This window comes from Hemitrygon akajei, chromosome 15, assembly GCF_048418815.1.
Source record: "Hemitrygon akajei chromosome 15, sHemAka1.3, whole genome shotgun sequence".
NCBI lineage: Eukaryota > Metazoa > Chordata > Chondrichthyes > Myliobatiformes > Dasyatidae > Hemitrygon > Hemitrygon akajei.
Genome location: NC_133138.1, coordinates 24,161,994 through 24,187,469, shown reverse-complemented (window position 1 = coordinate 24,187,469; position 25,476 = coordinate 24,161,994). Strand labels below are relative to the sequence as shown.

General features: G+C 39.4%; 1 protein-coding gene across 3 annotated transcripts in view; it reads left to right on the top strand.

Moving 5' to 3' along the window:
• hmgxb3 (HMG box domain containing 3) overlaps window positions 1-25,476 on the top strand; it is a 103,381-nt gene that overhangs the window by 24,009 nt on the left and 53,896 nt on the right. For 2 of the 3 annotated variants that reach the window (XM_073067297.1, XM_073067298.1), the window contains exons 5-14: window positions 2,527-2,616; window positions 6,711-6,860; window positions 7,297-7,356; window positions 8,680-9,056; window positions 12,479-12,609; window positions 16,134-16,235; window positions 17,096-17,218; window positions 19,088-19,188; window positions 19,830-19,982; window positions 22,273-22,571. In XM_073067297.1, coding sequence (XP_072923398.1) covers window positions 2,527-2,616; window positions 6,711-6,860; window positions 7,297-7,356; window positions 8,680-9,056; window positions 12,479-12,609; window positions 16,134-16,235; window positions 17,096-17,218; window positions 19,088-19,188; window positions 19,830-19,982; window positions 22,273-22,571 — 1,586 coding nt within the window. The remainder of the gene's footprint in view (window positions 1-2,526; window positions 2,617-6,710; window positions 6,861-7,296; window positions 7,357-8,679; window positions 9,057-12,478; window positions 12,610-16,133; window positions 16,236-17,095; window positions 17,219-19,087; window positions 19,189-19,829; window positions 19,983-22,272; window positions 22,572-25,476) is intronic. The other variant, XM_073067299.1, reaches the window with a different exon arrangement.

Genomic DNA, 25,476 nt, shown 5'->3' with positions numbered 1-25,476 from the left:
CATTTATTTGCACTTCACCAGAGTATTATGAATAACAAAATAGTCATTTCCACCATTAGATGGCACCAAAATGAATCGTGTCATCCAGACAACCTTGGCCCTAACTCTGTCACAGACATTCATTTCTACAACTGAAAAGACTTGTTTCTCACTCTTCCATCACTGACAATCTTAACAGCAAACCCTAAAATGTATTTTAATGCAGAGGTCCACAGACACCTTGCTTACTAGCATAAAAAAGGTTGGGAACCTTTTTAATGGCTCTTAACTACTTTGGGATCCTCTTAAGATATCGAAAGATGTTGGGTAAATACAAGTTTGTTCACCTGTGATAAAGATCTTGCCTCATATTACATTGATTCCTAAAATTGGAAATGACCAAAGGAATTGTCCCGTCACTTTCAAGGTGTCCGGTCCTGATTCTGTTCATTATTGGTGATTCAACATGTGAATCTTTTTCTTCAGTAACAATCTCAATAAAGGTGTTTAGTGAGTATACATAAAACTGAGTGTTGGTGTTATAGCTTGGGCTTGGAGAACGGCTGACACTGTTACCTGTGAATTAGAAATACAGAAAACCTACAGCACAATACAGGCCCTTCGGCCCACAAAGCTGTGCTAATCATGTTCCTACCTTAGAGATTACCAGCATTACCCATAGCCCTCTATATTTCTAAACTCCATGTACCTATCCAAAAGTCTCTTAAACGACCCTATCGTATCTGCCTCCACCTTTGCTGGCAGCCCATTCCACGCACTCACCATTCTCTGCGTTTTTTAAAAAAAAAACAACTTACCCTTGACATCTTCTCTGTACCTACTCCCAAGCAACTTAAACCTGTGTCCTCTTGTGGCAGGCATTTCAGCGCTGGGAAAAAGCCTCCGACTATCCACACGACCAATGCCTCTCATCATCTTATACACCTCTATCAGGTCACCTCTCATCCTCTTTCGCTCCAAGGAGAAAAGGCTGAGTTCACTCAACCTGTTTTCATAAGGCATGTTCCCCAATCCAGGCAACATCCTTGTAAATCTCCTCTGCACCCTTTGTACGGTTTCCACATCCTTCCTGTAGTGAGGCAACCAGAACTGAGCACAGTACTCCCAAGTGGGGTCTGACCAGGGTCCTATATAGCTGTACCATTACCTCTTGGGTCCCAAATTCAATTCCACGATTAATGAAGGCCAATACACCATAGACCTTCTTAAACCACAGAGTCAATCTGTGAGCATCCTGTGGACTCGGACCCGAAGATCCCTCTGTTCCTCCACACTGCCAAGAGTCTTACCATTAATACTATATTCTGCCATCATATTTGACCTACCAAAATGAACCACTTCACACTTATCTGGGTTGAACTCCATCTGCCACTTCTCAGCCCAATTTTGCATCCTATCAATGTTCTGCTGTAACCTCTGACAGCCCTCCAAACTATCCATAACACCCCCAACTTTTGTATCATCAGCAAGCTTACTAACCCATCCCTCCACTTCCTCATCCAGGTCATTTATAAAAATCATGGAGTAAGGGTCCCAGAACAGCTCCCTGAGGCACACCAATGATTACTGACCTCCATGCAGAATATGACCCGTCTACAACCACTCTTTACCTCTTGTGGGCAAGCCAGTTCTGGATCCACAAAGCAACGTCCCCTTGGATCCCATGCCTCCCTACTTTCTCAATAAGCCTTGCATGGGGTACCTTATCAAATGCCTTGCTGAAATCCATATACACTACATCTACTTCTCTTCCTTCATCAATGTGTTTAGTCACATCCTCAAAAAATTCAATCAGGCTCATAAGGCACGACCTGCCCTTGACAAATCCATGCTGACTATTCCTAATGATATTACTATATACCTCTCCAAATGTTCATAAATCCTGCCTCTCAGGATCTTCTCCATCAACTTAACAACCACTGAAGTAAGACTCACTGGTCTATAATTTCCTGGGCTATCACTATTCCCTTTCTTGAATAAGGGAACAACATCCACAACCCTCCAATCCTCCGGAACCTCTCATGTCCCCATTGATGATGCCAAGATCATTGCCAGAGGCTCAGCAATCTCCTCCCTCACCTCCCACAGTATCCTGGGGTACATCTCATCCAGTCCCAGTGACTTATCCAACTTGATGCTTTCCAAAAGCTGTAGCATATCCTCTTTCTTAATATCTACTTGCTCAAGCTTTTCAGTCTGCTGCAAGTCATCACTACAATCACCAAGATCCTTTTCCATAGTGAATACTGAAGTAAGGTGTTCATTAAGTACCTCTGCTATTTCCTCCAGTTCCATACACACGTTCTCACTGTCACACTTGTTAGGTCCTGTTCTTTCACGTTTTATCCTCTTGCACTTCACGTACTTTGGATCAGAAAGCAACAGGAAATTTGAAGGATTGAGGCAAATTTAGGAAGACTTTTTATTGAAGTGTGACACTAAATTTAAGATAGAAATTAAATTTTCTAACCTCACTGATCCCTATTTGTACACTATGAAGTAATGGCATGAATGCATCTTCTTTAGGATTCAGCAGAAAGTGTGGCACCATCAGCTACCCAGTTCTTAATGTTGCCATTGACAAGTAAGCAGTCAGCAGTTGTTCCAGCTAAAAAGGTAGGATGGAACTTACAATACCATAGCTTGATCAGTATATTGTTTTTTAATCATTAATGTGATGAAGTTACTCCTGGCAAAATTGCAATTTAATCCTTATTTCTCATGGTCTTGAAGATGCTGTGGATCTATTGAACAGCAAACTGAACATGTATTTTTACAAGGGGCTTGAATAAAGTCCAGTAGCTTTGTTTTATTGTTATACCCACTGTGTTCTTAGGTTGGAAATTCCAGTATTTAGCACCAGGATGAAGGAATGCCTATTTGTTTTGCAGCTTGGGGCTGAATGTATCATGGGTCTGTTACTCTTTTGCTTGAAGGTACTGAAGGGTAGCACCTTAAACCTGTGCTCCTAGATCTCTGTCCTACAACACTTTCCAGGGGCCTGTTATTCACTATGTAAGTCCTGCCCTAAATGTATCACTTTGCAACTTGAGTCATAAAATCACACGGCACAGAAACAGGCTGTCCCGCCCATGCTGACTTAAGCTCTACCTGGCATTCCTTTGCCTAGTTTTCCTAGTTAATCTAGATTCTGTTGAAATCTTAGATAATCTTCACCACTCAACACAAAATCAATTTTGGTATCATCTGCAAACTTGCTGACAAACAACATGGGAGTCAGCACTGTAGCACACCATTGGTCACAGGCCTCTAGTCTTAAAAAAAAACACTACTGTCTCTCTAACTTCTTCCATGATATCAATTTTGTATACCCTGGATCACATGATTTCCTTTCGACCAGACAAACCTACCATATGAGAATATGCCAGTCTATGAGATAATATTGTCAGAGAATACAGTTCACCTGCTGATGGTGGGTCAGAATATATCATGAATGCTCAGTCTTCAACACTGATCTAATCTGAATCAATTTTCCTTGATGCTAGTGCAACAGAACATGTTGGGTGTGTTGTCAGTGTGAAAGTGGGATTTTGTAAGAACTGCTGTGGTCACTTTTACCAGTAACATTGAGAACAGATTGTTTGCTGTGGATGAAAATATAATTTAGTAAGATCATAAAATAGTTTTGCTCTTGCATTAGTTCCTGCAAATGAATAATATTCCCAATGTTTTGTTTTACTGTGAGTCTATAATATACACCCTGTGGGCATTTTATTAGATACACCTACTCATTAATGCTAATATTTAATCAGCCAATTGTATAGCAGCAATTCAACACCTAATAGTATGCCGATATGGTAAGAAGTTCAGTTATTGTTCAGAACAAACATCAGAATAGGGACAGAATATGATTGAAGTGTCTTTGAGCATGGAATGATTGTTGGTGCACATGGGGTGATTTGAGTATCTCAGAAACTGCTGGTCCCTTGAGCTTAGCACGCACGACAGTCTCCAGAGTACAGAAGATGGTGCAGTGAGCATCCAGTGATGGCAGGTCTGTGGGTAAAAATGCCTTGTTAATGAGGGATGTCAGAGAACGGCTGGACTGGTTCAAGCTGACAGGAAGGTGACTGTAACTCAAATAACCACGCACTACAACAGTGGTGTGCAGAAGAACATCTCCGAATGCACAACACGTCAAACCTTGAAGTAGATGGGCCACAGTAACAGAAGACCATGAACATCAGCTCAGTGGCCACTTTATTAGGTACAGGAGATACCTAATAAAGTGGCCACTGAGTGTATTAATAATTGGTGATTTATATTACCTAGTTTATAAATAACTTTATTTGTGGTAATTTATCTACTGGATCAAACATCACCTTGTAATATATTAAAAAGTGATAATGATTTCCCTTTTGGGCAAGCTGTCCATACTAGAAGGAATCAAATACAAATGAAAACCTCAATAACAAGATATTTCCGGTAGTAAGCTACAATTAACCAAGTAGGTTATGCAGGGCGGGGGGGGGGGGGGGGGCAGGTCAATTTTTCTATGCTCTGATTGGTTAACCACATTCCAGCTAGCTCATGCCAGTCTTTCAGCATGACCAAATATTCCAGTCCTTACATGCACTGCTTTTAGAAAGAATTGAAGTTATTTTCCCCAGCTTCCTCCGTACTCATGATTTCTACACTCTAACTTGACACGTTAAATCAAAGAAGGAAAGTGAAATTTGGCACAGGTTAAATTCTACTATGAATTGCATAATATAAACATATTTAAAATTCTTTGTCTGATCCTCTATTAAACCTGAGGAGAATTAACTGGAATAACTAAAACTTTTGGCTTCAGGAGCTGAAATGCTTTGGGAAATTTCAGAAGTATTTGAGGAAAAGCATATGGGTTTCTTTACTTATCTGTAGCTATTAACAAAATCATTTGGATTGGAGAGATTGTCTGAATCTTGGTTCTGAGCCTTTTGGGATACAAGTTGAAACACATTTCTTCACACAAGGAATTGTTGAAGTTTGGAGCTCGTCTGAAATCCCAATTGAGACTTGACTTTTTTTTTAATTTTAATGCTACAGACTTTCTTGTGTTATCAAAAGTGTTAGGGATGTAGCATAGAGCCAGGCATATGGAACTCAGACACAGAGTCTTGATCTCATTGAATGCTAAGTGTTCTTGTAGCATAATCACCTATTTCTGTTATCGATACTTATTACTTCATTCATGGGTTCAATGTTAATTCAGAAATTGGATGGCAGAGGGGAATAAGCTGTTCCTAAATTATTGAGTATGTGTGCCTTCAGGCTTCTGTACCTGCTTCCTGACGGTAACAATGAGAAGAGGACATGTCCTGGATGGTGGGGTCCTTAATGATAGACACCCCAGTTAGCATTGCTGCTTCTCTGTTCAAAAAACCCAGTTTAGTACTGATCTCAGATGCAGTCTGTGTAGAGTTTGCACATTCTCTCTGTGGCTGCTAAGATTTTCCTTAAAGTTAGTTTTCTTCCTGCATCCCAAAGACATGTTGGTCAGATAATTAGTTGTTGTGATGCAGAGATGCATCCTAGGATGTGCTGGGGCACCTCATCAGTGATGTAACCTGGGTTCATCGGGTGTTGTGAGACATTCAGTATCAGACACCCTCACCCTGGCGACTCAGCCAGGGTTGATCAGGTCCCAGCTTGTATCCCAGCAACAGTGGTCCGCAGGTCACACCTCTTGATCCATAGCCATCTGGAGCCTCACTCAGCAGCCTATGTGACAGTCCTGATGGTTCTTTATTTTGCAGCTCCTGTGGTGCCAAGAAGAGAATAGGTTCTGCAGAGTGAGCAGCTAGCAAAACCGCTACACCCCGCCCCTATAGACTCGCATCATGCCCTCCATCCCTGTCTTTGCCACTGCACTATCAGTTCCTGGTATTTGGCTTTCTTGCACTTGAATGCCTCCTCAATCTGGAATACTTTTCCTCATATACTTTTGCAATTTCTCAAGCATTTCAGCTCCTGGCCAAAAGTAGTAGTTACTCCAGTTGTTAACTCTCCTTGTTTTTAATATTGGGTCAAAAAATTTAAATTATGTTTATATTATGCAGTGCCTCCAAGGCACTGTCAGTTCTACCATGACCAACTACCTTCTGACGGAATGACCACGTCAGTCCTCAGTGATGATAATGCGATGAAGTCAGGGAACTTTAATTGCTGCCAAGATAGACTTTAAATTGCTAGTCAGACGCGTGTAAATTGACAGTCATGGTGGAATTAACGGACATGTGAGGGGGAAGTCTACAGGGAGATAAGTGAAGGAATGTAATGGATGGATGTGCTTTGAGACCCAGCATAGATTTAATAAATCACAAGGTCTCTTTCCATGTCATGAGGAAAAATGTGTAAATAAGAAGCTTTTACACAGAACAACAACACACGCAAAATGCTGGTAGAACACAGCAGGCCAGGCAGCATCGATAAGGAGAAGCACTGTCGACGTTTTGGGCCGAGACGGGCTAACACAGTTAGCCTGCTGTGTTATACCAGCATTTTGTGTGTGTTGTTGTTTGGATTTACAGCATCTGCAGATTTCCTCATGTTAGCTTTTACACAGAGACTGTTTACTTTAAAATCTTCAGGGAAACAGGACTATATGCAGACACTATTAACTTTTTACAATTTCCATCTTTGGAGATAAGATTGTTGGGAATATGCCATGATATTAATGGTGTTTCAAATTCTAATATTTTGAGCAGTCTATCTTCGCCCAGAAGACAACGTATACACGAAGAGGCCATGGCAGTTGTCCAAATCCATCTTGCTTATTTACCTACGTCACAAGGCACAAACCTCCACAGTGCCCAAATTGTGGGAAGTGGCTAGGAGGGAAATGGATTCCAAAGGTAATTTAGCAGCATATTGATTAAGTTGAGCTTATCTCCAATAAGGCCATCAGGAACATCAAACAAAGCCAGAAGTTCACTTCGTTATTTAGTGAAGTGGATATACTTTTTGAAGATAGATTAATTTATTGTTTTGATAAAGATAATTTTCTGACGGTTTCTGTGCCATATGTTATAGAAATTCCTGAGTGATATATGAAGTACTTTTGAGCCTTCACCTCAGTTGTTTGAACTACTTTCATTGAAGGAAGAGTATTGATGTGTACAGTTATTATCTATGGTTATGAATTAAGCTTGAGAAAAATGCTTCTATTTCTTGCTCTATGAACCTTTAAGGAAAATGTTGAGGTAATATCTAAGAGGTTAAATAACTTGCTATTTTAATGAACCTACTTATTACTTGTGGATCAACTATCTTTTAATTTGTTTGCAACAGGGTAAACAACCACAGGTGTTAAATGTACATGTGGAATGTAATCAAGAGAAGCAGAGCAAGGTATGTTGTCCGCATACCTATCTTTCTGTTTCTCTGTAAAATGTTTGTTCTTTTTCTTTCAATTACCACATGAATTATGGTTCATTGAAAACAGGAATTGGTAGGCTGCAAAAGGAAGGTTTTCCAGTTTTCAAAATATACAATTATTACTTAGAAGTTTTATATAAATCATTCACGACAATGGGAGGGATCGAACTGTATAAATGAATTGAATATTTTTAAATACTTTTTAAATATTTTTAAAAATTTGGGAATTTAAAAATAAATCTCAAAATCCAGAATTAATGTTGAATACAATTAAAAAGGAGCAAAGGCTCTGAGTGCTCTTAAAAGAATGAAACATATCTTTTACTTTTGCAGGATTCCACTTGATAGAGAGGGTTGTTGGAAAATTAGATAATCTTGTAAAAAATAGTTTTAAAATTCCCAACCTAATATCCTTCCTTATTTAAATATAGTAAACAAAGTTAAAATGAATGTCATTTAAGAAAAATTTTTTGTTAATGTGTATCTTCATAATCCTGTAATTTATCAGTGTTACAGGTTCCCCCCAATCCGAAGGTAGAGCGTTCCTATGAAACCATTTGTAAACCGAAATGTCGTAAAACGAAGAAGCAATTACCATTAATTTATATGGGAAAATTTTTTGAGCGTTCCCAGACCCAAAAAAGTAACCTACCAAATCAAACCAAATAACACATAAAACCTAAAATAACACTAACATATAGTAAAAGCAGGAATGATATAATAAATATATACCCTATATAAAGTAGAAATATTGTAAGTAGGGTGTAGTTTCACTTATCAAAATCGGGACGACAGCAAGCCAAAATCGATATGGAGAAAAAAATCAGCACGCACACGCAAGTGCACGTACACGCCTACTCACGTACACGCATGCGCAAACAACTACCCGCACAAGGTTTCACGGTCATTGTAGTCTTTCTCGGGGTAAACACACATATAAAACAGGTGGTTTTTTTTCGTAAAAGCAAAAATCCTCTTTGGTTAGCGAAAACAGGTACTACTGTAGGTCTTTCGTAACAGCGAGTTGTCGTAAAGCGAATGTTCGAAAAACGGGGGACACCAGTATTAGGTATGCATTACTACCTAGCAAGAAATTTTATTTGGAAGATACTGAATTTGCCTTTTCAGTTTACTAAACTTTCCATTCTAAATTAATGGAGTAGAATTCTTATATATATATTCATTCTTGCAAATTTTCTCAGCATATCGTTTGACCTAGGAAAAGTAAAGTGTACAGTTATCAATGATTTTGTCTCACGAAATTTGTTATTCCTTACTGTTTTTGTAAATGGACAGGAAACTATTGATGTGACTGTATGTACAAAGGACTCAGCCCAGTCCAGTTTGGAAAGTTCACAGGCAGTAACTCAACTTCTGAACGTAGCTTCAGAAGATCATAGAGAAGAGGAGCAACAACTAATACAAGCTAGCTGGCAGCAGACTGTACACGTTGAGCCAGGTGATTCAGGGACGCCAGTGCCCACCTTGCAGAATGAAGAAGGGCCCCTTCCAATACGGCTTTGTAATCCATTAGCTGCTGTCGACCACATAGTGGAAGTACACTCTGAAGATGCAATGAAAGACATGGAGGCCCCAAATCACCAAGCATCAAATAAAAGTAACGCAGTCATCAATAAATCCAACGGAGTTAAGATTGCAAGACCAGGATCAAGGTTAGTTGTATCATCAGTCGAAACAATTACAATGCAGATCCTTTGCCTAAAAGCTGACAGGTCCACTCTATATTGCTAGCTTTTGCCTTCATAATAGAGTGGACGTTTGGACTACCCAAATGAAGGCAGAAGTTCTGAACTTCTGCGCAGCTGAACACTGCTTTCAGTACAACTGCGCTATGTTGTTAAACTCTTCATAGGGTCAAGTGGAGGACTGTAAAAGGCTGGGAATCTGCTTACCAAACCTAAGCCAAGAACGACTGTTTAGGAAGATAGGTACAAGGTAATTTTCTTTAGTTAGTGTATTTAATTGTTTCCAAATGTTTCAAATATTTGAATTTGTGTTTAGTTTTAATTTTTTTATTTGTCTTTTTGATTAATTACTTATAAACTTCTGACATTTACTTCTCCTTGATTATGACAGCCAGTAAGCCTTATTGAAGTTCTCTTCTACTGGATTTCCCTCATTAACATTCTCTGTAACTTAATCAAAAACCTTTAGTTAGTTGGACAGGAGTTGCCTTTAACAAATTGATGTTGGTATCAGACCTTTGTTATCCAGGTGATTGCTGATTCTGATTAATATAGCCAGAACCTTCCCCCATCACCAAGGATAAGTTACTGGGTATATATTTGTAACCTTTTATTTTTGAATAAGTTATGTTTGCAATTTTTCAGTTCTTGAAGACTAATGCTGAACTTGTAATGTGAGGAAGATTATGGTCAAGGTCTCTGCAGTTTCCTGTTTTGCTTCTCATGGCAAACTAAGATGCATTCCATCTGCAACAGATGACCTATCCACCTTTTTAAAAAATGCTTGTTTAGCCACCACTGATATACTTTACCCAGTTTTGGTTTTTGTACTTTAGGAACAATGTAGAGGCTGTAGAGAGAATTTTTCTAAAATGATTCCAAGTATAAGGGACTTTTATTAAACTGCATAGGTAGGCTGGAAAAGTTGGTAGTTGTTCTCCTCTGAATAAATGATATTGCTGGGTAACTCTTGATGGTATTTAACATCGAGGAATACAGGCAGAAGTTACCATAAACACGTAGTCAGAAACTGGTGGGTAAGGACAACTAATTTAAAGCAATAAGGAAAGAGCACAACAATAGATCAAACTGGATTGCTCTTCTTAAGATGCATAGATTGACTGAAAATTTACCTTGCATATTATATATTTTTCTGATTCAGTGGAGGTATTCTGTGAGCTGTCATCTGAGGTTTTATTATAGTGTTGTGGTTAAAAATACAATGTACACAAATATTCTGTGAAGTACCTAACACTCTACTGCAATAAAACATGGATCAGAATTGATCTGGATCATTTTGTGTTCATGAACGATTGATAAATTGTCTTACCTGGTATTACTGTACCTCTGCACTGCATTGGAAGTGACCTCTGTGAATGATGAGCAAGACAAGCTTTTCATTGCAACTAGGTACACATGACAATAATAAACCAATGACAGAATGTAGAATAAAGTGTAACCATTACTGAGGAGGTGCAGTGCAGGTAGACAATAAGGTTCAAAGTCATGAAGGGACAGCAAATCATCAACAGAAGAGACTCTGCAGGTGCTGGAAATCTAAAGTAACACTCACAAAATGATGGAGGAACTCTAAATCGGTCGTGCAGCATCTATGGAGAGAAATAAAGAGCCGACATTCCCTTGTCTATTCATCTCCTCCATCCCTTCCCACCGATCTCCCTCCTGGCACTTATCCTTGTCAGAGGAATAAGTGCTACACCTGCCCATACACTTCCTCCCTCACCACCATTCAGGGCCCCAGACAGTCCTTCCAGGTGAGGTGACACTTCACCTGTGAGTTGGCTGGTGTGGTATACTGTGTCCGGTGCTCCCGGTGTGGCCTTCTATATATTGGTGAGACCGGACACAGACTGGGAGACCGTTTCGCTCAACACTTACGCTCTATCCGCCAGAGAAAGCAGGATCTCCCAGTGGCCACACATTTTAATTCCACGTCCCATTCCCATTCCGATATGTCAATCCATGGCCTCCTCTACTGTCAAGATGAAGCCACACTTGGGATGGAGGAACAACACCTTGTATTCCGTCTGGGTAGCCTCCAACCTGATGGCATGAACATTGATTTCTCAACTTCAGTGAATGCCCCTCCTCCCCTTCTTACCCCATCCCTTATTCATTTGTTTATTTATTTTCCCTTTTTTCTCTCTCTGTTTCTCTCACAATCACTCCTTGCCTGCTCTCCATCTTCCTCTGGTGCTCCCCTCCCCCTTTCTTTCTCCCTAGGCCTCCTGTCCCATGATTCTCTCCGTTCTCTAGCCTTGTATCCCTTTTGCCAATCGACTTTCCAGCTCTCAACTTCATCCCTCCCCCTCCTGTCTTCTCCTATCATTTTGGATCTCCCCCTCCCCCTCCCACTTTCAAATTTCTTACTATCTCCTATCAGTTAGTCCTGACGAAGGGTCTTGGCCCGAAACAAGATAGAGGCAGGAAATATGTTCCAGATGCTGGGAGAGTCCAGTACCAGAGGGCATGGTTTGAGAATAAGGGGTAGGTCATTTAGGACAGAGTTAAGGAAAAACGTCTTATCCCAGAGAGTTGTGGGGGTCTGGAATGCACTGCCTCGGAAGGCAGTGGAGGCCAATTCTCTGGATGCTTTCAAGAAGGAGCTAGATAGGTATCTTATGGATAGGGGGATCAAGGGATATGGGGACAAGGCAGGAACCGGGTATTGATAGTAGGTGATCAGCCATGATCTCAGAATGGTGGTGCAGGCTCGAAGGGCCGAATGGTCTACTTCTGCACCTATTGTCTATTGAAACGTCAACTGTACTTCTTCATATAGAGGCTGCCTGGCCTGCTGCATTCCACCAACATTTTGTGTGTGTTACTCATTATGAGGTAGCTTGTGAGGTCAAGAGTCATTATACAAGTAGATTATACAGTAGATTTAAAACAGTGGGATTTTACCTTCCCCCTCTTCCCTCAGTACATACCCATAGATCTAAGCCTTTATTGTTTCTATTCTATTCTACTTTTACCACCAAATGTCTCAAACCACATAATTGCGAGGTTTATGCTTTTCCGACTTAGCTTCCATACCCCACACCACTGCTACGTAAATAGCATTTTTGAATTAAGCTTCCATCCAGAGGACGGAAATTCCAAAGGTTATCATCATTTCCTCACTTTCCTATGCTTGGTGCTGTACAAATCTATTGGTGTTTTGGCATAATATTTAATGTATTATTTTTTAAGCATTGTATATTATTTTCTATATTACTTCCAACAATTATGAGTCCTTTCAAAAATACCTTATAGTAAAGAAATTCACTTACTGTCACTGCAATTCCAAATGTCACAGAGCCATGTTGAGCTCCAAAAGGAATGCAGTTAATCCAATATATTATTTCTCCTTTTCTCTCCTTCAGTATTTCTAGACAAAGTTTACAACTACGACGAAGAACCAAAGCCAGAGGACGAGCAAAATCTACCTTGTTGACTGGTACTGCACGGTCACGACCTCCACGTATTATATTGCCAGCAGCTCCATCTAATGCAGGTGTGCAACACAGTGTTAATATGAAAATTTTAACTATGCTGCACATTTTACATTTATTTTCCTTATTATGTTACAATAATCTCAAAACACATTATGTTTTTAATGTAGTAAAACCAGCTAAGACACTTAGTATCGACATACATTATCAATTCAGAAAAAAGGAGATTTGATGATAAGTGGGAAAGGAAGACACAAAAGAGCACCCTTGCAAGGGCAAAGGGAGATACTGTGGTAGGAAATTCTAGGAGTTTACAGCCCTGGTGTCTGAAAGTATACCGTCAGATGGCTGGAGATATAGGAAAGGTCAAGATGCTGTAATTGAAATGTAATAGATACCTTGGAAGTCCATGAAGTGCTTTGAAAAGAAGGATGAGAATTTTACAATTAAGGCATTGCTTTAATAGATCAGAGAACACAGTGGTGACTGTTAAATGAGGTTTGACGCACATGTGCGTTAGAGAAAGATTTCTTGTGTTTCGTCTAGTCCAAAATATATGCCTAGTACAAAAAGGGAAAGATGAAGTGCTGGAGTCATCAAGTTCAGAGGTTGGATGAGAGTTTCAGAAACAGGTGAACTGAAACAAAGATAAAATAGGGGAGTGTTATGGTGACAAAAATAGAAGATCTAAATGATCAGATAAGAAAACTGAAACTCATCTTCTGTTAAATACAAAGTTCTTACACCTCATTGTTCGATACGGGGGGGGGGGGGGGGGGAAGCTATTGTCCAGAAGGTTCTTTGGAAGTCAAGACTGAGGCGCAAATTGTGAGGTTAAAACCATTTTATTAGATGTTCACAACAAAGAAATAACAGCAAAACACAGCAGCAGGGAGCTAACTAACTGTACCCTACTCACTCTACTTCAATAAGGAGGAAAGAGAACAAAGAACCTTGCCACGTGGTTGATCTTTATACTGAAAACAAGTTCAAACTGGATAGAATAGGAATTCTTTTGACTGGAACAGCCAATGAGACAACAACAATAGTCTTCATTTACTTAAACTGATGTGACATAAGGTTGCAGAAAAAGAAACTACAAAAGTGCTGAACCAGCAAATTACTGAAAATCCACTGAATATTTATGGATAAAAGGTGATTATATGAACATAAAGCTAAGCAGCAAGAAAGAAAGATATTTTAGACATTAATTCAACATTATACACCTATCAGGGAGAAGGATGAATTCAGAAACCAAGGAATAGAAGGGACTAAAGGCAAAATATAACAGGTTTAATCTTTATTTAACTGTGGAAGAAATTTCAGTTCTTCTGTTGCTGGAAGTTGGCCAATCTGACTGACTCTTGTAAAACGTCCAGGTTGGAGATGCACATTGATGTCAATGTGCACCTCTATGCTACTTACATGCTTTTTAGCGCACAGCTAGTGCAGGCCTTTCACTCCCCATGGTGATGCTGCCCGGCCCTCAAAGCCTGGTTCTTCATCTTCTGCCCCACCCCCCCACCCACAAATCCTCTCTATTAGACCTTTGACCCACAACTTGCTTGACCCCTGCATGCTCCACAAGAATGGAATGCATTAGGAAAGTATTCCAGAACAAAACGTCTGTTCTCTTGCGCAATGTGTCTTAAATCTCATGCATTGCATAATTTTGTGGTGTCTGTGGCCTTTGAATAAAACATTCATTGATATAGCGTGCAGCATTGACAGAACTTTATTGAATTTTGAAGTGAGATGGTGTCGCTAACAGAAAGATATAAATACCAAGTGGTGAGGGGAGAATTGGTCACTGCAATGCCAGAGCCAGATTGAGAATTATGACATTCAAGATTGTTTAATATAATTTCTTGTACATGAAATAATTGTTACAGCAGATCCGATGCACAAACGATAAAAGAAGACAATAATAATTGTGGATACTATAGAGAGTGTAGAGGAGATTTACAAGGATGTTGCCTGGATTGGAGGGCATACCTTATGAGAATAGGTTGAGTGAACTTTCCCTTTTCTCCGTGGAGTGATGGAGTATGAGAGGTGACCTGATAGAGCTATATCAGATGATGAGGGGCATTGATCGTGTGGATAGCAGAGGCTTTTTCCCAGGGCTGAAATGACTGACATGAGGGGGCATAGTTTTAAGGTGCTTGGAGAAAGGTACCAAGGGGATGTTAGGGGTAAGTTTTTCACACAGGTGGGTGTGTGGAATGCACTGCTGGCGGCGGTGGTGGAAGCGGATACAATAGGGTCTTTTAAAAGCCTCTTAGATAGGTATGTGGAGCTTAGAAAAATAAAGGGCTATGTGCTAGGGAAATTCCAAGCAGTTTCTAGCACAACATTGTGGGCCGAAGGGCCTGTAATGTGCTGTAGATTTCTATGTTCTGTGTTCTAATAATACTTAGAAAAAAACACACAATCAATATAAATACAGAAGATGGCTGAAAAGCTTAAATTGTATTTCTGTAAAGCTAATCTACAAATAAGGTGACTGACAGGAAATAATAAAGTAGTGGTGAAGTTTGTGGGTGAAGGTATTAATCATTCTTACTCATTGAGGAAAGTAACTGTTTTTGAGTCTGCTAGTCCTGGCATGGATGTTATTAACTTCCTCCCAGATGGGAGTGGGACAAGCACCTCTGTTTGAACTATATCGTCACATCAGTTGAATTATAGTATATCAAGTCAGCTGTAAAGCCAGTAAACCAAATGATGAAACCATATTGCCTGATGGGAAGATGTGCACAGGATATTAAATATTTTATCTAAGCCAGAGCATAATATTAATGGGAAAGGAAGACCATGTTACTCAATGAAATAGTTAAGAAAAATCAGAAGAGAAATGACCTAACAATTTTATGAAGCAAGCTCTTGTTAAATTAACTCATGTCCATTTCTCCATCTCTTTTTCTTCGTAATCATTTAAATGTTCCCATTGGTACTTTTAAAGTTGCTGCTTAGTTCCTCCACATTTTGAAGTGCATTCCAGTTCATCATAACGTTTTGGGTGTTTAGAAACAACTTTTTAAATCTCTCAATTGATGTTAATACTTAAAATGTCATAGGCAGATCATAAAAACATTTAAAGCCAGTGAAAGTATGTCTTAATTAATTCATTTCAGTCACAGTGATGACACTTTTTGGGTATGTTAATTACATCATTTTGTAACCTGCTATGTTCATAAAACCAAATTCCAGTGTCTGGTATCTTCCGACATGATGACAGTTCTGCATGTATGGTAGTTCACAGGTAAATTCCTACACCCATTCCAAGGTCTTGATATCCTTAAAGTGCTGTCAGAGTTGTCACAATCCTCTAGAAGAGGAAAGGGGCTTGTTTTGCTGTTGTCATTTTGTTACTTGTGGTGTTCTGCTGAACGTGTAAGCGTGCTATGTTGGCGCCAGAATGCACGGCAACACTTGTGGGCTGACCGCAGCACATCCTTAGGTATGTTCATTGTTAACACAAGTGACATTTTTCACTACATATTTTGATGCGCATGTGATAAAGTATATTTGAATCTGAAGAGGTCCTTGTCTATAATATTCCAATGTGCTGTATTTCTTTTAGCTGCGCAGTCGGGGGTCACCTACATTCGAGTGGTTACGGTCCCTGTCAGTCAAGCAGAGACAGCAGAATGCTCAGCATCTTCTGCTAGTAATGGAGTAACAGGTATAGAAATATTTAACATGATTATTGTCATACAGCACAGAAACAGGCCATTTGACCTACCAGGTCCAGGGTGCCTACTGTGCCTGTTTACGCTAATCCCATTTATTTGCACTAAGTCCGCAGTCTTCTATGCCCAGGATTTTACTTGTCTATACATTTAAAATGTTGTGAGAATATAATATGAACCATTTTCTGTCAATCATGCAGCTACAAAAATATCGTGTTTATTTATTCCATGACTTCATGTGTCCGAAGGTTAAAAGCCTAATTATTTTTATGTTTTCTGTGTTGCTTTACTTCTATTCATTGATTAGTCTCCAGCTGTAGCTCCAAAAGTCTGAGATGACAATTCGAACTGTGGAAAAACATGTACCTCTTCAGTGTACGATAATCTCAAAACTCAGTAATTACCGAGTATAACTATTTCTGCACAATATGCTGTTAGCTAATTGTTGCTTGCAGTGAAAGCAATCAAATCTGCCACTGCTAGAATTTATCATTTCAAAATAAAATGTAAATAATTGAAAAGAAATACAGAGTGCCTGTTAACTTGGAGAAATCTTAAAACAATTTTTCCCATAATGAAGCATTTTGAAAATGATATTGTTGAAGTAAAAGGTTAATAACCTCAATGTAATTATTTCTTCACCACTTCTGAAGTTCAAGATAGTTTACGATTGATAAAAATTAAGACAAGTGTTAGGCATCTATGTGCTCATTGCACAGAGGCCTAGCAGCATGTTGTCTGCCTACTTGGTCATCAGAAATGCCTGCAGAAAGGAGAGACGATCATAAATTATTGCAAAATTATTCTGAATTTATTTGATTAAAAGATAATGAAAATTGTCATTTTTTTTTAGTTAGAAGTTCCTCTGCAAAGAGTTTGAGTTCTGCACCCCCATCAGGCCTGAAACCCAGCACCTTAAAACAACTGGGGCATTCTGTATTGCATCCAAACTACGCAGATGGAGAAGAGCAGGCAAGTGCTTTGCATTTGATTTTAATCTTTGGACATCAGACTGACTTTGTAAACGTGCCAAATCGTGGAAATTATCTTGCCTCCTGCAGCAGCTTTGATCTTAATAATTTAAATGTGCCGCAAAGGCCGTTTGCAGTTCGAGATGGAAGGATTACTGATAGCAATTGATGGATTTCGACTGAATTCCCGTTTTAAATAGCCAGAAATTTAATTGGGTGTGGGTTAAAGGCTGGAAGTATCCAGCTTATGGAAGGACCTATTTTAATGTTATTTCACTTATCTACGCTTATTGTAGGACTAGCACAGTATAGCTTAGGAACAGCCTTTCATCCCATGATATGCTGAGCTGTTCAGCTAAAGATACCAACTTACATTAAGTCTTTCTGCTTGTGCATGGTCTATATCCCTGCATTCTCTACATATTTGTATACCTATCTTAAGGCCTTTTAAATACCTGTGGCATTTTCCTCCACCACCACTCCTGGCAACACATTCCGCGCTGCGAAAAGAAACTTGCCTTTCACAACTCCTTTGAACCTGCTTGCCCTCATCTTAACTGTTTGTCCTCTAGTAATAGACATTTTGACCCATAATAACTGCAGAAAAAGAAATACCCAAATCATCAAACCTACTGGTATAATTACCTAGAGGAAGTAGTTTGAAAGCAAGACAATGGAAGCATTCTTTGCAAAATATAATGGTGGTTCCTTGTCGACCAGGAAGATTCAGAGTTCTCCTAGTTTTGCCAAGAATTGAGGTGTAAGCTCTTGTGGAACTAATTGTGTACAGGAAGCAGAACTCTTGGGTTTCAAATTGAAATAGTAGAAAATAAAAATAACTTCCTGGAAATGCTCAGTAGATCAGGTAGCATCTGTGGAAAGAGCAACAAAATTGACATTTCAAGAAGAAGCTTCTTCATCAGTCCTATAATGGTAAATCTGTCTTTCTTTCTATGGATTCGACTTGACCTGCTATCTATTCTTGGCATTTTCTGTTTTTTTTTAAAATTTAGATTTCTTGCATGTGGTGTTTTTGACTATGTTCATTCCCACTAATCTCCTGTACTCTCCTCCCTCATTAAACTGTGACCCACTCCTATTAGCTTATTAGGAACTGATGCAGCACTTAAAAAAAAACACGTAATCCACGAGTTAAGTTGATACAGGCTCCATTCTTTGTTTTTTTGTTTACTTGTTCCACCTTGTCCACATACAAACCAAGTATAAAAATAAGATATTATCTCAACTTTATATTTACTAGACATTATTATAGGTATATTTTGGTTGTGACAAGCAGTCACTACCAAAAGTAACCTCTAGGCTGACAATCTTTGTTTATTCTACACTTTTAAATAATTTTATGAGTTCTTTATTCATGTTAATTTCAATATAAACTATATCCCATCCTAAGTTACACTGGTAAACTACAATTTCATACCTTGTACTCTGAATGCAGTGAGCTTCCAGACAAAGCATTTTTTGAGTTGATATGGTTGAGGGACAGCGTCGAAAGGCCTTAAAATTAATAAAAGATGTAGTGAATTAACTGCAGGAACAAAATAAACTCTGTTTAAAAATCCAAATCCATAGTTTTAAATGTATAGAACCTAGCCATAGTACAAGGTCAGCATAAAGCCTCTGTAAAGCAATATAAGATCTCGATTAATTTTATTTTGTTATCTACCATTGTCATAGTACCTATACTGACAGATTGCCTAAAGAATAATGAGTAGTGAGGATAATAACTAAAATTCAAGACCAGCTCCCATTCCACATGGGGCTTCAGCATTCTATTAGTGGTGGTAAGACACCTTCTTGTGACTGTGCTGATATAAGTATAAAGAAGTTTTGTGTTTTCTTTTGCTTTCAGGCAGAATTAAAAATGTCTGCAGAGAGTGGATCTCCTCAAGCCAGTGCAGTTTCTGTCCGAACTGTATGTATGACTCTTCCTAAAACAAACAAAGCGAGTGCCTTTGTAAGTGATACATTCACTATGAAAGAGGTTTAAGATTTTCATTATAAGTGTTTAGTTAAGAAATTCTGGCTTTTCTGAACTTGTATTCTCTTAGCTATATTACTTCTGATATCCTTCATATTGTATTGATATTTCCTCAATTTTGCATCAATCTCTATTTACAATTTTGCTCAGTTTTTCAGACAAAATAATCAGAAGAAAATTCCAGTTACTTCCTATTTGACCTGGAAATAATTTAAAAGGTTTACATGGTAGTGGCAAACTGATGCCAGAAATCCAGAGTCATTTAGATATCAAAAAATAACAATTTAGACCACTTTTTGTGTGTATACCTGAGAAAGACTAATGAGGAATGGTACAAGTAATGGAAAGCGATTGACATACAGAAGTTGCAAGCTGGAGATAGGCTGTTTGATGGAAAACATCTATTAACTGAAAAATATTGAAAGCATATAATTTATGTTAGATGAGTGATTTTTGTCCCTCATCTTTTTTTTGGATTTTGACACTATCTCTGAGAATAATAAATTCTCTGACGTAATTTTCACTGTATTCCACAGCTCCTTATCAAGCCTGTTTTTAGTATACTAAAATAATTTTCAAGTATACATTGTCAATAATAAATTAATTTGTATTTTAAGGATCTAGGTTTGGCGACTTGCAGAGGTAAAGGACGATGTAAAAATCCCAAATGTACATATGTCTATATGAATAGGTACAAACCAGGAATTTGTCCAAAGTGTGGCTATGACTTTACAAGAGACAAACAAGATATAAAGCCATCAAAACCTGTTGTGAGTATTTTTTTCAGTGTATACAATAATAAAAATACCTATTTAGAAACATCATGGTCTGTGTTGCCTTGTAAATTTTTTTTGTGTGAAAATGTTCATGAATCTAATTGGTACAAAGTCACAAATTAAATGTAAAATTTTTTTACTTGGTGTGCTTTAGTTTTTTAGGACTGAAGGAGCTTTTAGTTATGTTACTTATAAAATTGCCCTAATCTCAGTCTAGTATATTTTCACAGCAAGAAAGCTCAACTTGGCAAATGATTCCCAAGTGAATTGCTTGCTCTTAGCCGTTCATATCTGAGCACTTCCTGGAAATTTGCTGTGGGTCAGATGCTGGCACTTTGGTTATAAATACTGTTTTGTTAGTCACTTAATAGTTTTTAATTACTCTTTCCTAAAAAACAGGTTTTTTATTGTTTAAATGTATTTTTCAAATCATTTAAATCAAGTTAAATATGGAAATAACTCAAAGTGTATAGCTCGAGTGGTTGAGGATTGGGCTGGGTTGTTTTCTGATCTTGGCAATTCATTTGCAAACATTTAGTTGCCAACTTAAAGTGTTTTTGTTTTAAGTGTCTGGGTTGGGAGATGGTTAAAGATTTAGAAAGACTATGAAACCAACAAGCTGGCCACTGGCCTACTGGAGTAGATCCTCTAGGTCCTCTATTACCTGCACCACCATTGTTCTTGGCATTATTTATCTGTGGTACTTTGTCCTGAGCAGAGGGTTCATATGCATATCTCACTTGGCATCAGTTGTATATACTAGGTTACTGATCCAGTGTACTTATATACTTTGAATATTTTATACTATCTGGTAATATTTTGATATTTTAAATAATTTCATTTTTCATTAATAATTATTTTTGAAGCCATTAAATTGCTTTGATTAGTTTTATATGTCTCTGATGACAGAAGATAGTGTAGTTGCTGTACCACTCAGGAAACAGAAGACTAATGAAAAACCTTTGACAGTTAGTGACAGTACTTGTCCACTTTCCTTCTGAGGCCCTCTTCCAAATATGTTTTAATCTTAGAAAAAGTTCTTGTTTTCAGGATTACAGGAAAGAGAGCCCATGCAGTAGGCTGCTCTATGGTACAAGTCTATCTCTGTGAGAGTGCCTGCACAAGTCATAAAGAAGGCAGAGGGCATGCTTGCCTCTATTAGCTAAGGCATTGTATTAAGGGTCAGGACTTTATAAACTCTAGCTAGGCTGAATTTAGAATATTGTATTCATTCTGGTCAGCCTATTGTAGGAGGATGTGGAGGGTTCAGAAACAGTTTACCAAGATGTAGTTGGGATTAGAGGACATGTTTTGCAAATAAAGATTAGACAAAAAAGCAGAGAATGAGGGAAGACCTGAAAGAAGTATATAAAGTTTTTATATAGGCATAGATAGAATAGACAGTGATATCTTTTTCCCAGGCTCAATGTCTAATAAAAGAATGCACGAATTAAGATGGGGGTGGGGTGGAGGTGTGCTGGGTATTTCTTTACACAGAGTGGTGGGTGCCTGGAATATGCTGCTAGGAGTGGTGGTAGAGGTAGATATAATAAAGGTGCTTAAGAGATTCTGAGATAGGCACATGAATATGCAGCGAATGGAGGGATATGGACAATGTGCAAGCAAAGGGGATTAAGTGTAATTAACTCAATTAGTTCAGCACAACACCGTAGGGTGAAAGACCCTTTCCTATGTTGGTCTACCTACTCTATAGAACAGAAGGAAATTAGTCTCCTGCAATTTTAACCTGTTCTGGGCAAGAGGCAAGTTTACATATCCAAAGTCATTAATGTGTTTACATGTCATAAGGAATCGGTGTAGGACTAGGCCATGTGATCGTTGAGCCTACTGTATTATGCATAAAGGTTATGGCTGGTCTTCTGCCTCTCCAATCTTTCCTGCCATTTTACCATATTACTACAATCATTTGCTGGCCAAATCACAAAAATAATGGGAGCCAAACAATTTTATTTCGGTATGTTCAAGGCGGTCTCTGGTGTCTGATTTTCAGCCAAATTCACAATACAAGATAATGAATAATCCAAAGAAGGAAACAGTTTTTTCTTAATTTCCTGTGTGAGATCAATGGAAAAAGAGTGTAGAAAGTAAACTTCTTGAGTTCAGAATGTCACTGGTTTGTGGGGAATGTGTCCATTGAAACTAGATGGAGACAGAAAATACAATTTAAAAGGTAAAAGGTATTAGATCAGTTGTACACAACAACTGGTTGTTGTTTGTTTTTTTTAAAAATCTTTTTATATACTGTTTTAAATTTTAATTTCAGATAAGTAATACCCTTTCCTTGGGTCTGCTGAATCCAGAGGAAGGGCTAACTCAGGCCTCAAAGGACCTACAGCGTCAGACTACATTACTTCTGCTCAGGAGAACAGTTCAAATACCAGAGAATGAAGCTGAACTTCATGAAATTTTCAGTTTAATTCAGGAACTCAACAGTTCACGGTTGGTCTTGTCAGAGGTGAATGAAACGATAACACTTGAACAGAACTCATGGCCTAATTACTTTGAATCTTCAGCCACCTTTTGTGGTCTGTGTGATAGCCAGCTGTTCAAGGGTGGACACAAGTAAGGACCTTTATGTTACTATTTTATTATTAAATTATAGTTAAAGAGAACATTCAATTGACGAGTCTTGGGATTATAAAACTGATTTTTATTAGTTAATTATTTTTTGTTCGACTGCTGCAAGGAGTTGGAGGGTGCTGCCTCCACACATGGAAATGAGATTACTGTGGTGTCTGTGCGTTTAACACAAAATGATGCTTTGTTTTAAAAAAACTGTTAGGTTGCAATGAACTTGAAAACAATATTGCTCATTTTCACTATTATCAGCAGTTTCCAACCTAGGGTCCACAGGTATTAGTCCTTGACATAAAAAAATTTGGAAACCCCTGATTTATATTATACCTGTATATACATGTGATGTTTTGTTTATTTACAAACACTTAAAGAAAAGATTATTTATGTATTTATTATTTATTCTCTTAAAACTTTTTGTTTATGGGTTTCATGTTTTCATTGATACTTTGTGATCAAACACTAGATTAGAGACCAACGGTTCTCTGCTCTCAAGTTTAATTTAAACTGGCAAAGCATTCATTTTGATATAAAGACAGAAACTGCTAAAAATCATGAACCAGGTTACATAGCTAATGTTGAAATGGAAATAGAGGCACTGTTTCAGGGTGATGGCTTTTCATTATAAATGTACTTGCTTTGTTGCTCTAGCAGAAAAGCCTAGTTTTGATAGTTGAAAGCGTATAGAGTTGCTGCAACTCTATCCTGTCAGCCCACCCCACATGTTGTGCCTGCAACTTGATTGGAAAATCTGAAAAGGACAGAAATGTAAAACCAGCTGGTGCTTGGCTCCTGATGAACATAATTGCTTTTTTTACAATTAAGGACAATGGCGATGTAAATATAGCACATGATCTTGTTAGTACAGCGAGTACTTGGAACAGTTGTGGATGATTAAAATTTTGGCCCATAATCCTGCGTTGTGTCTATTAACAAGTGGTCTTATGTTAAGCATCTGCAAGTTACTGAACTGCACAGGTCCAGGGCAGCAATCTGCCTTTGTTCTCATGAAATTCAGGAAAATCAAGTGGTGTGTTAATTAGAAACACAGATTGTTTTTGTTTAATGCACCTTTCATAAATCAAAGATTAATTTTGTATCTGATACAAATCAGAAGCATTTGTTCTTGTAGATCTTACAGCAAAAGGTCAGCCTGTTGTGCAAGTTATTTATTTTTATTTGCATCAGATAATTACTTGATCTTTGAAGTATCTGCATTCCCATTCTCTATATCATGCACAATTTTGATCACTTCATGACCGTCAGGTGAGCTTCCAGCTGTTCAGGTCCAAAGCTTTGGTTATCCTTTTCTCCATTTTCCTCTACAACTTTTTACTCTTTAAGATGTTCATTAAAACATATGTAAATCACTTGTCATATTTTCTTTTGGTATGAAGTCTGACTTTATTTGATAAAATGTCTATGTCTATGCTGTTGCTTCAGTAACAGCACTGATTTGTTGTAGACAAATATGCAAGTTGTTGCTCATCGTGGCCAAATCTAGATCTGCTGATTGCAGGGGAGCGGCATCGCTAAAGAGAATGTGCCCAAAAACAAAGAGCTTATGCATATAAAAAACAATAATCTGTGGCGACCCAATTACTAGCACACTCGAACCGGCTGACAATTAGCCAGAGCCAGAGACAAAGGTACATAGCCTCAGGTAGTTTCAGTTACGTGCCTCTCCAAGTATCGAGTGGGGGGAGACAGGCTTTTAAGCAAGACTGTGTTTGTGAAATAAAATTATTCCGTGGTTGCAGTTTACCGACTCCGTGTCGTAATTTCAGCGCTGCGCGTAGCACGCCGCTACATTGGTGACCCCGACGGTCCAACCGTTTTTTTGGACCGGAGATGGCAGACGCTGCGTTTGTTAACGCGGTTTCCTTGAAGCTGCCAAGCTTCTGGACGCTACGACCTCACCTATGGTTTCAGCAAGCAGAAGCCCAATTCCATGTTCGGCAAATAACCTCAGAGGACACCCGTTACCACTACGTGGTAAGCTCCCTCGACCAGGACACAGCGGCCCAGGTCGCAGAGTTCGTACAGTCTCCCCCGGCAGACGGCAAGTACACGGAATTCAAAGCCCTGCTCATAAGGACTTTCGGGCTCTCCCGCCGCAAGCGAGCTGCCCGCTTACTGCACCTGGATGGCTTGGGAGACAGGCCTCCATCCGCTTTGATGAATGAGATGTTGTCTCTGGCCGACGGACACACACCCTGCCTCATGTTTGAGCAGGCATTCCTGGAGCAGCTGCCCGAGGACATACACCTGCTGCTGTCCGACGCGGATTTCAGCGACCCCCGGAAGGTGGCAACCCGGGCGGACGAGCTGTGGAAAGCCAAGAAGGAGAGTGGGGCGTCCGTCGCACAGATCACCAGGCCATCCCAGCAGCAAACCAGTCCAGGCCCGGCCGCAGAGCCCCCTAAACCCAGAGGCCGGGGTGTGGAGCCCAACGAACACTGGTGTTTCTACCACCAGCGGTGGGGCGCAGATGCCCGCCGCTGTCGCCCGCCCTGCCAGTTCCCGGGAAACGCCAGGGCCAGCCGTCGCTGATGGCTACGACGGCTGGCCTTCGGGATAGCCTCCTGTATGTCTGGGACAAACAGTCGGGACGCCGGTTTTTGGTCGACACCGGTGCCGAGATCAGCGTCTTACCTCCGACGAGTTACGACACCCGCAGCAGGGCGCCGGGTCCCCCCCTACGGGCCGCGAACGGCAGCACCATAAGGACTTATGGCACCCGTCCGGTGCAGCTACGGCTCGACTCCAGCAAGTTTACGTGGGACTTCACACTGGCCGCCGTAGCCCAACCGCTTCTGGGTGCGGATTTCTTGCGGGCTCACAGCCTACTGGTCGACCTGCCCAGGAAGAGACTGGTTCACGCCGAGACCTT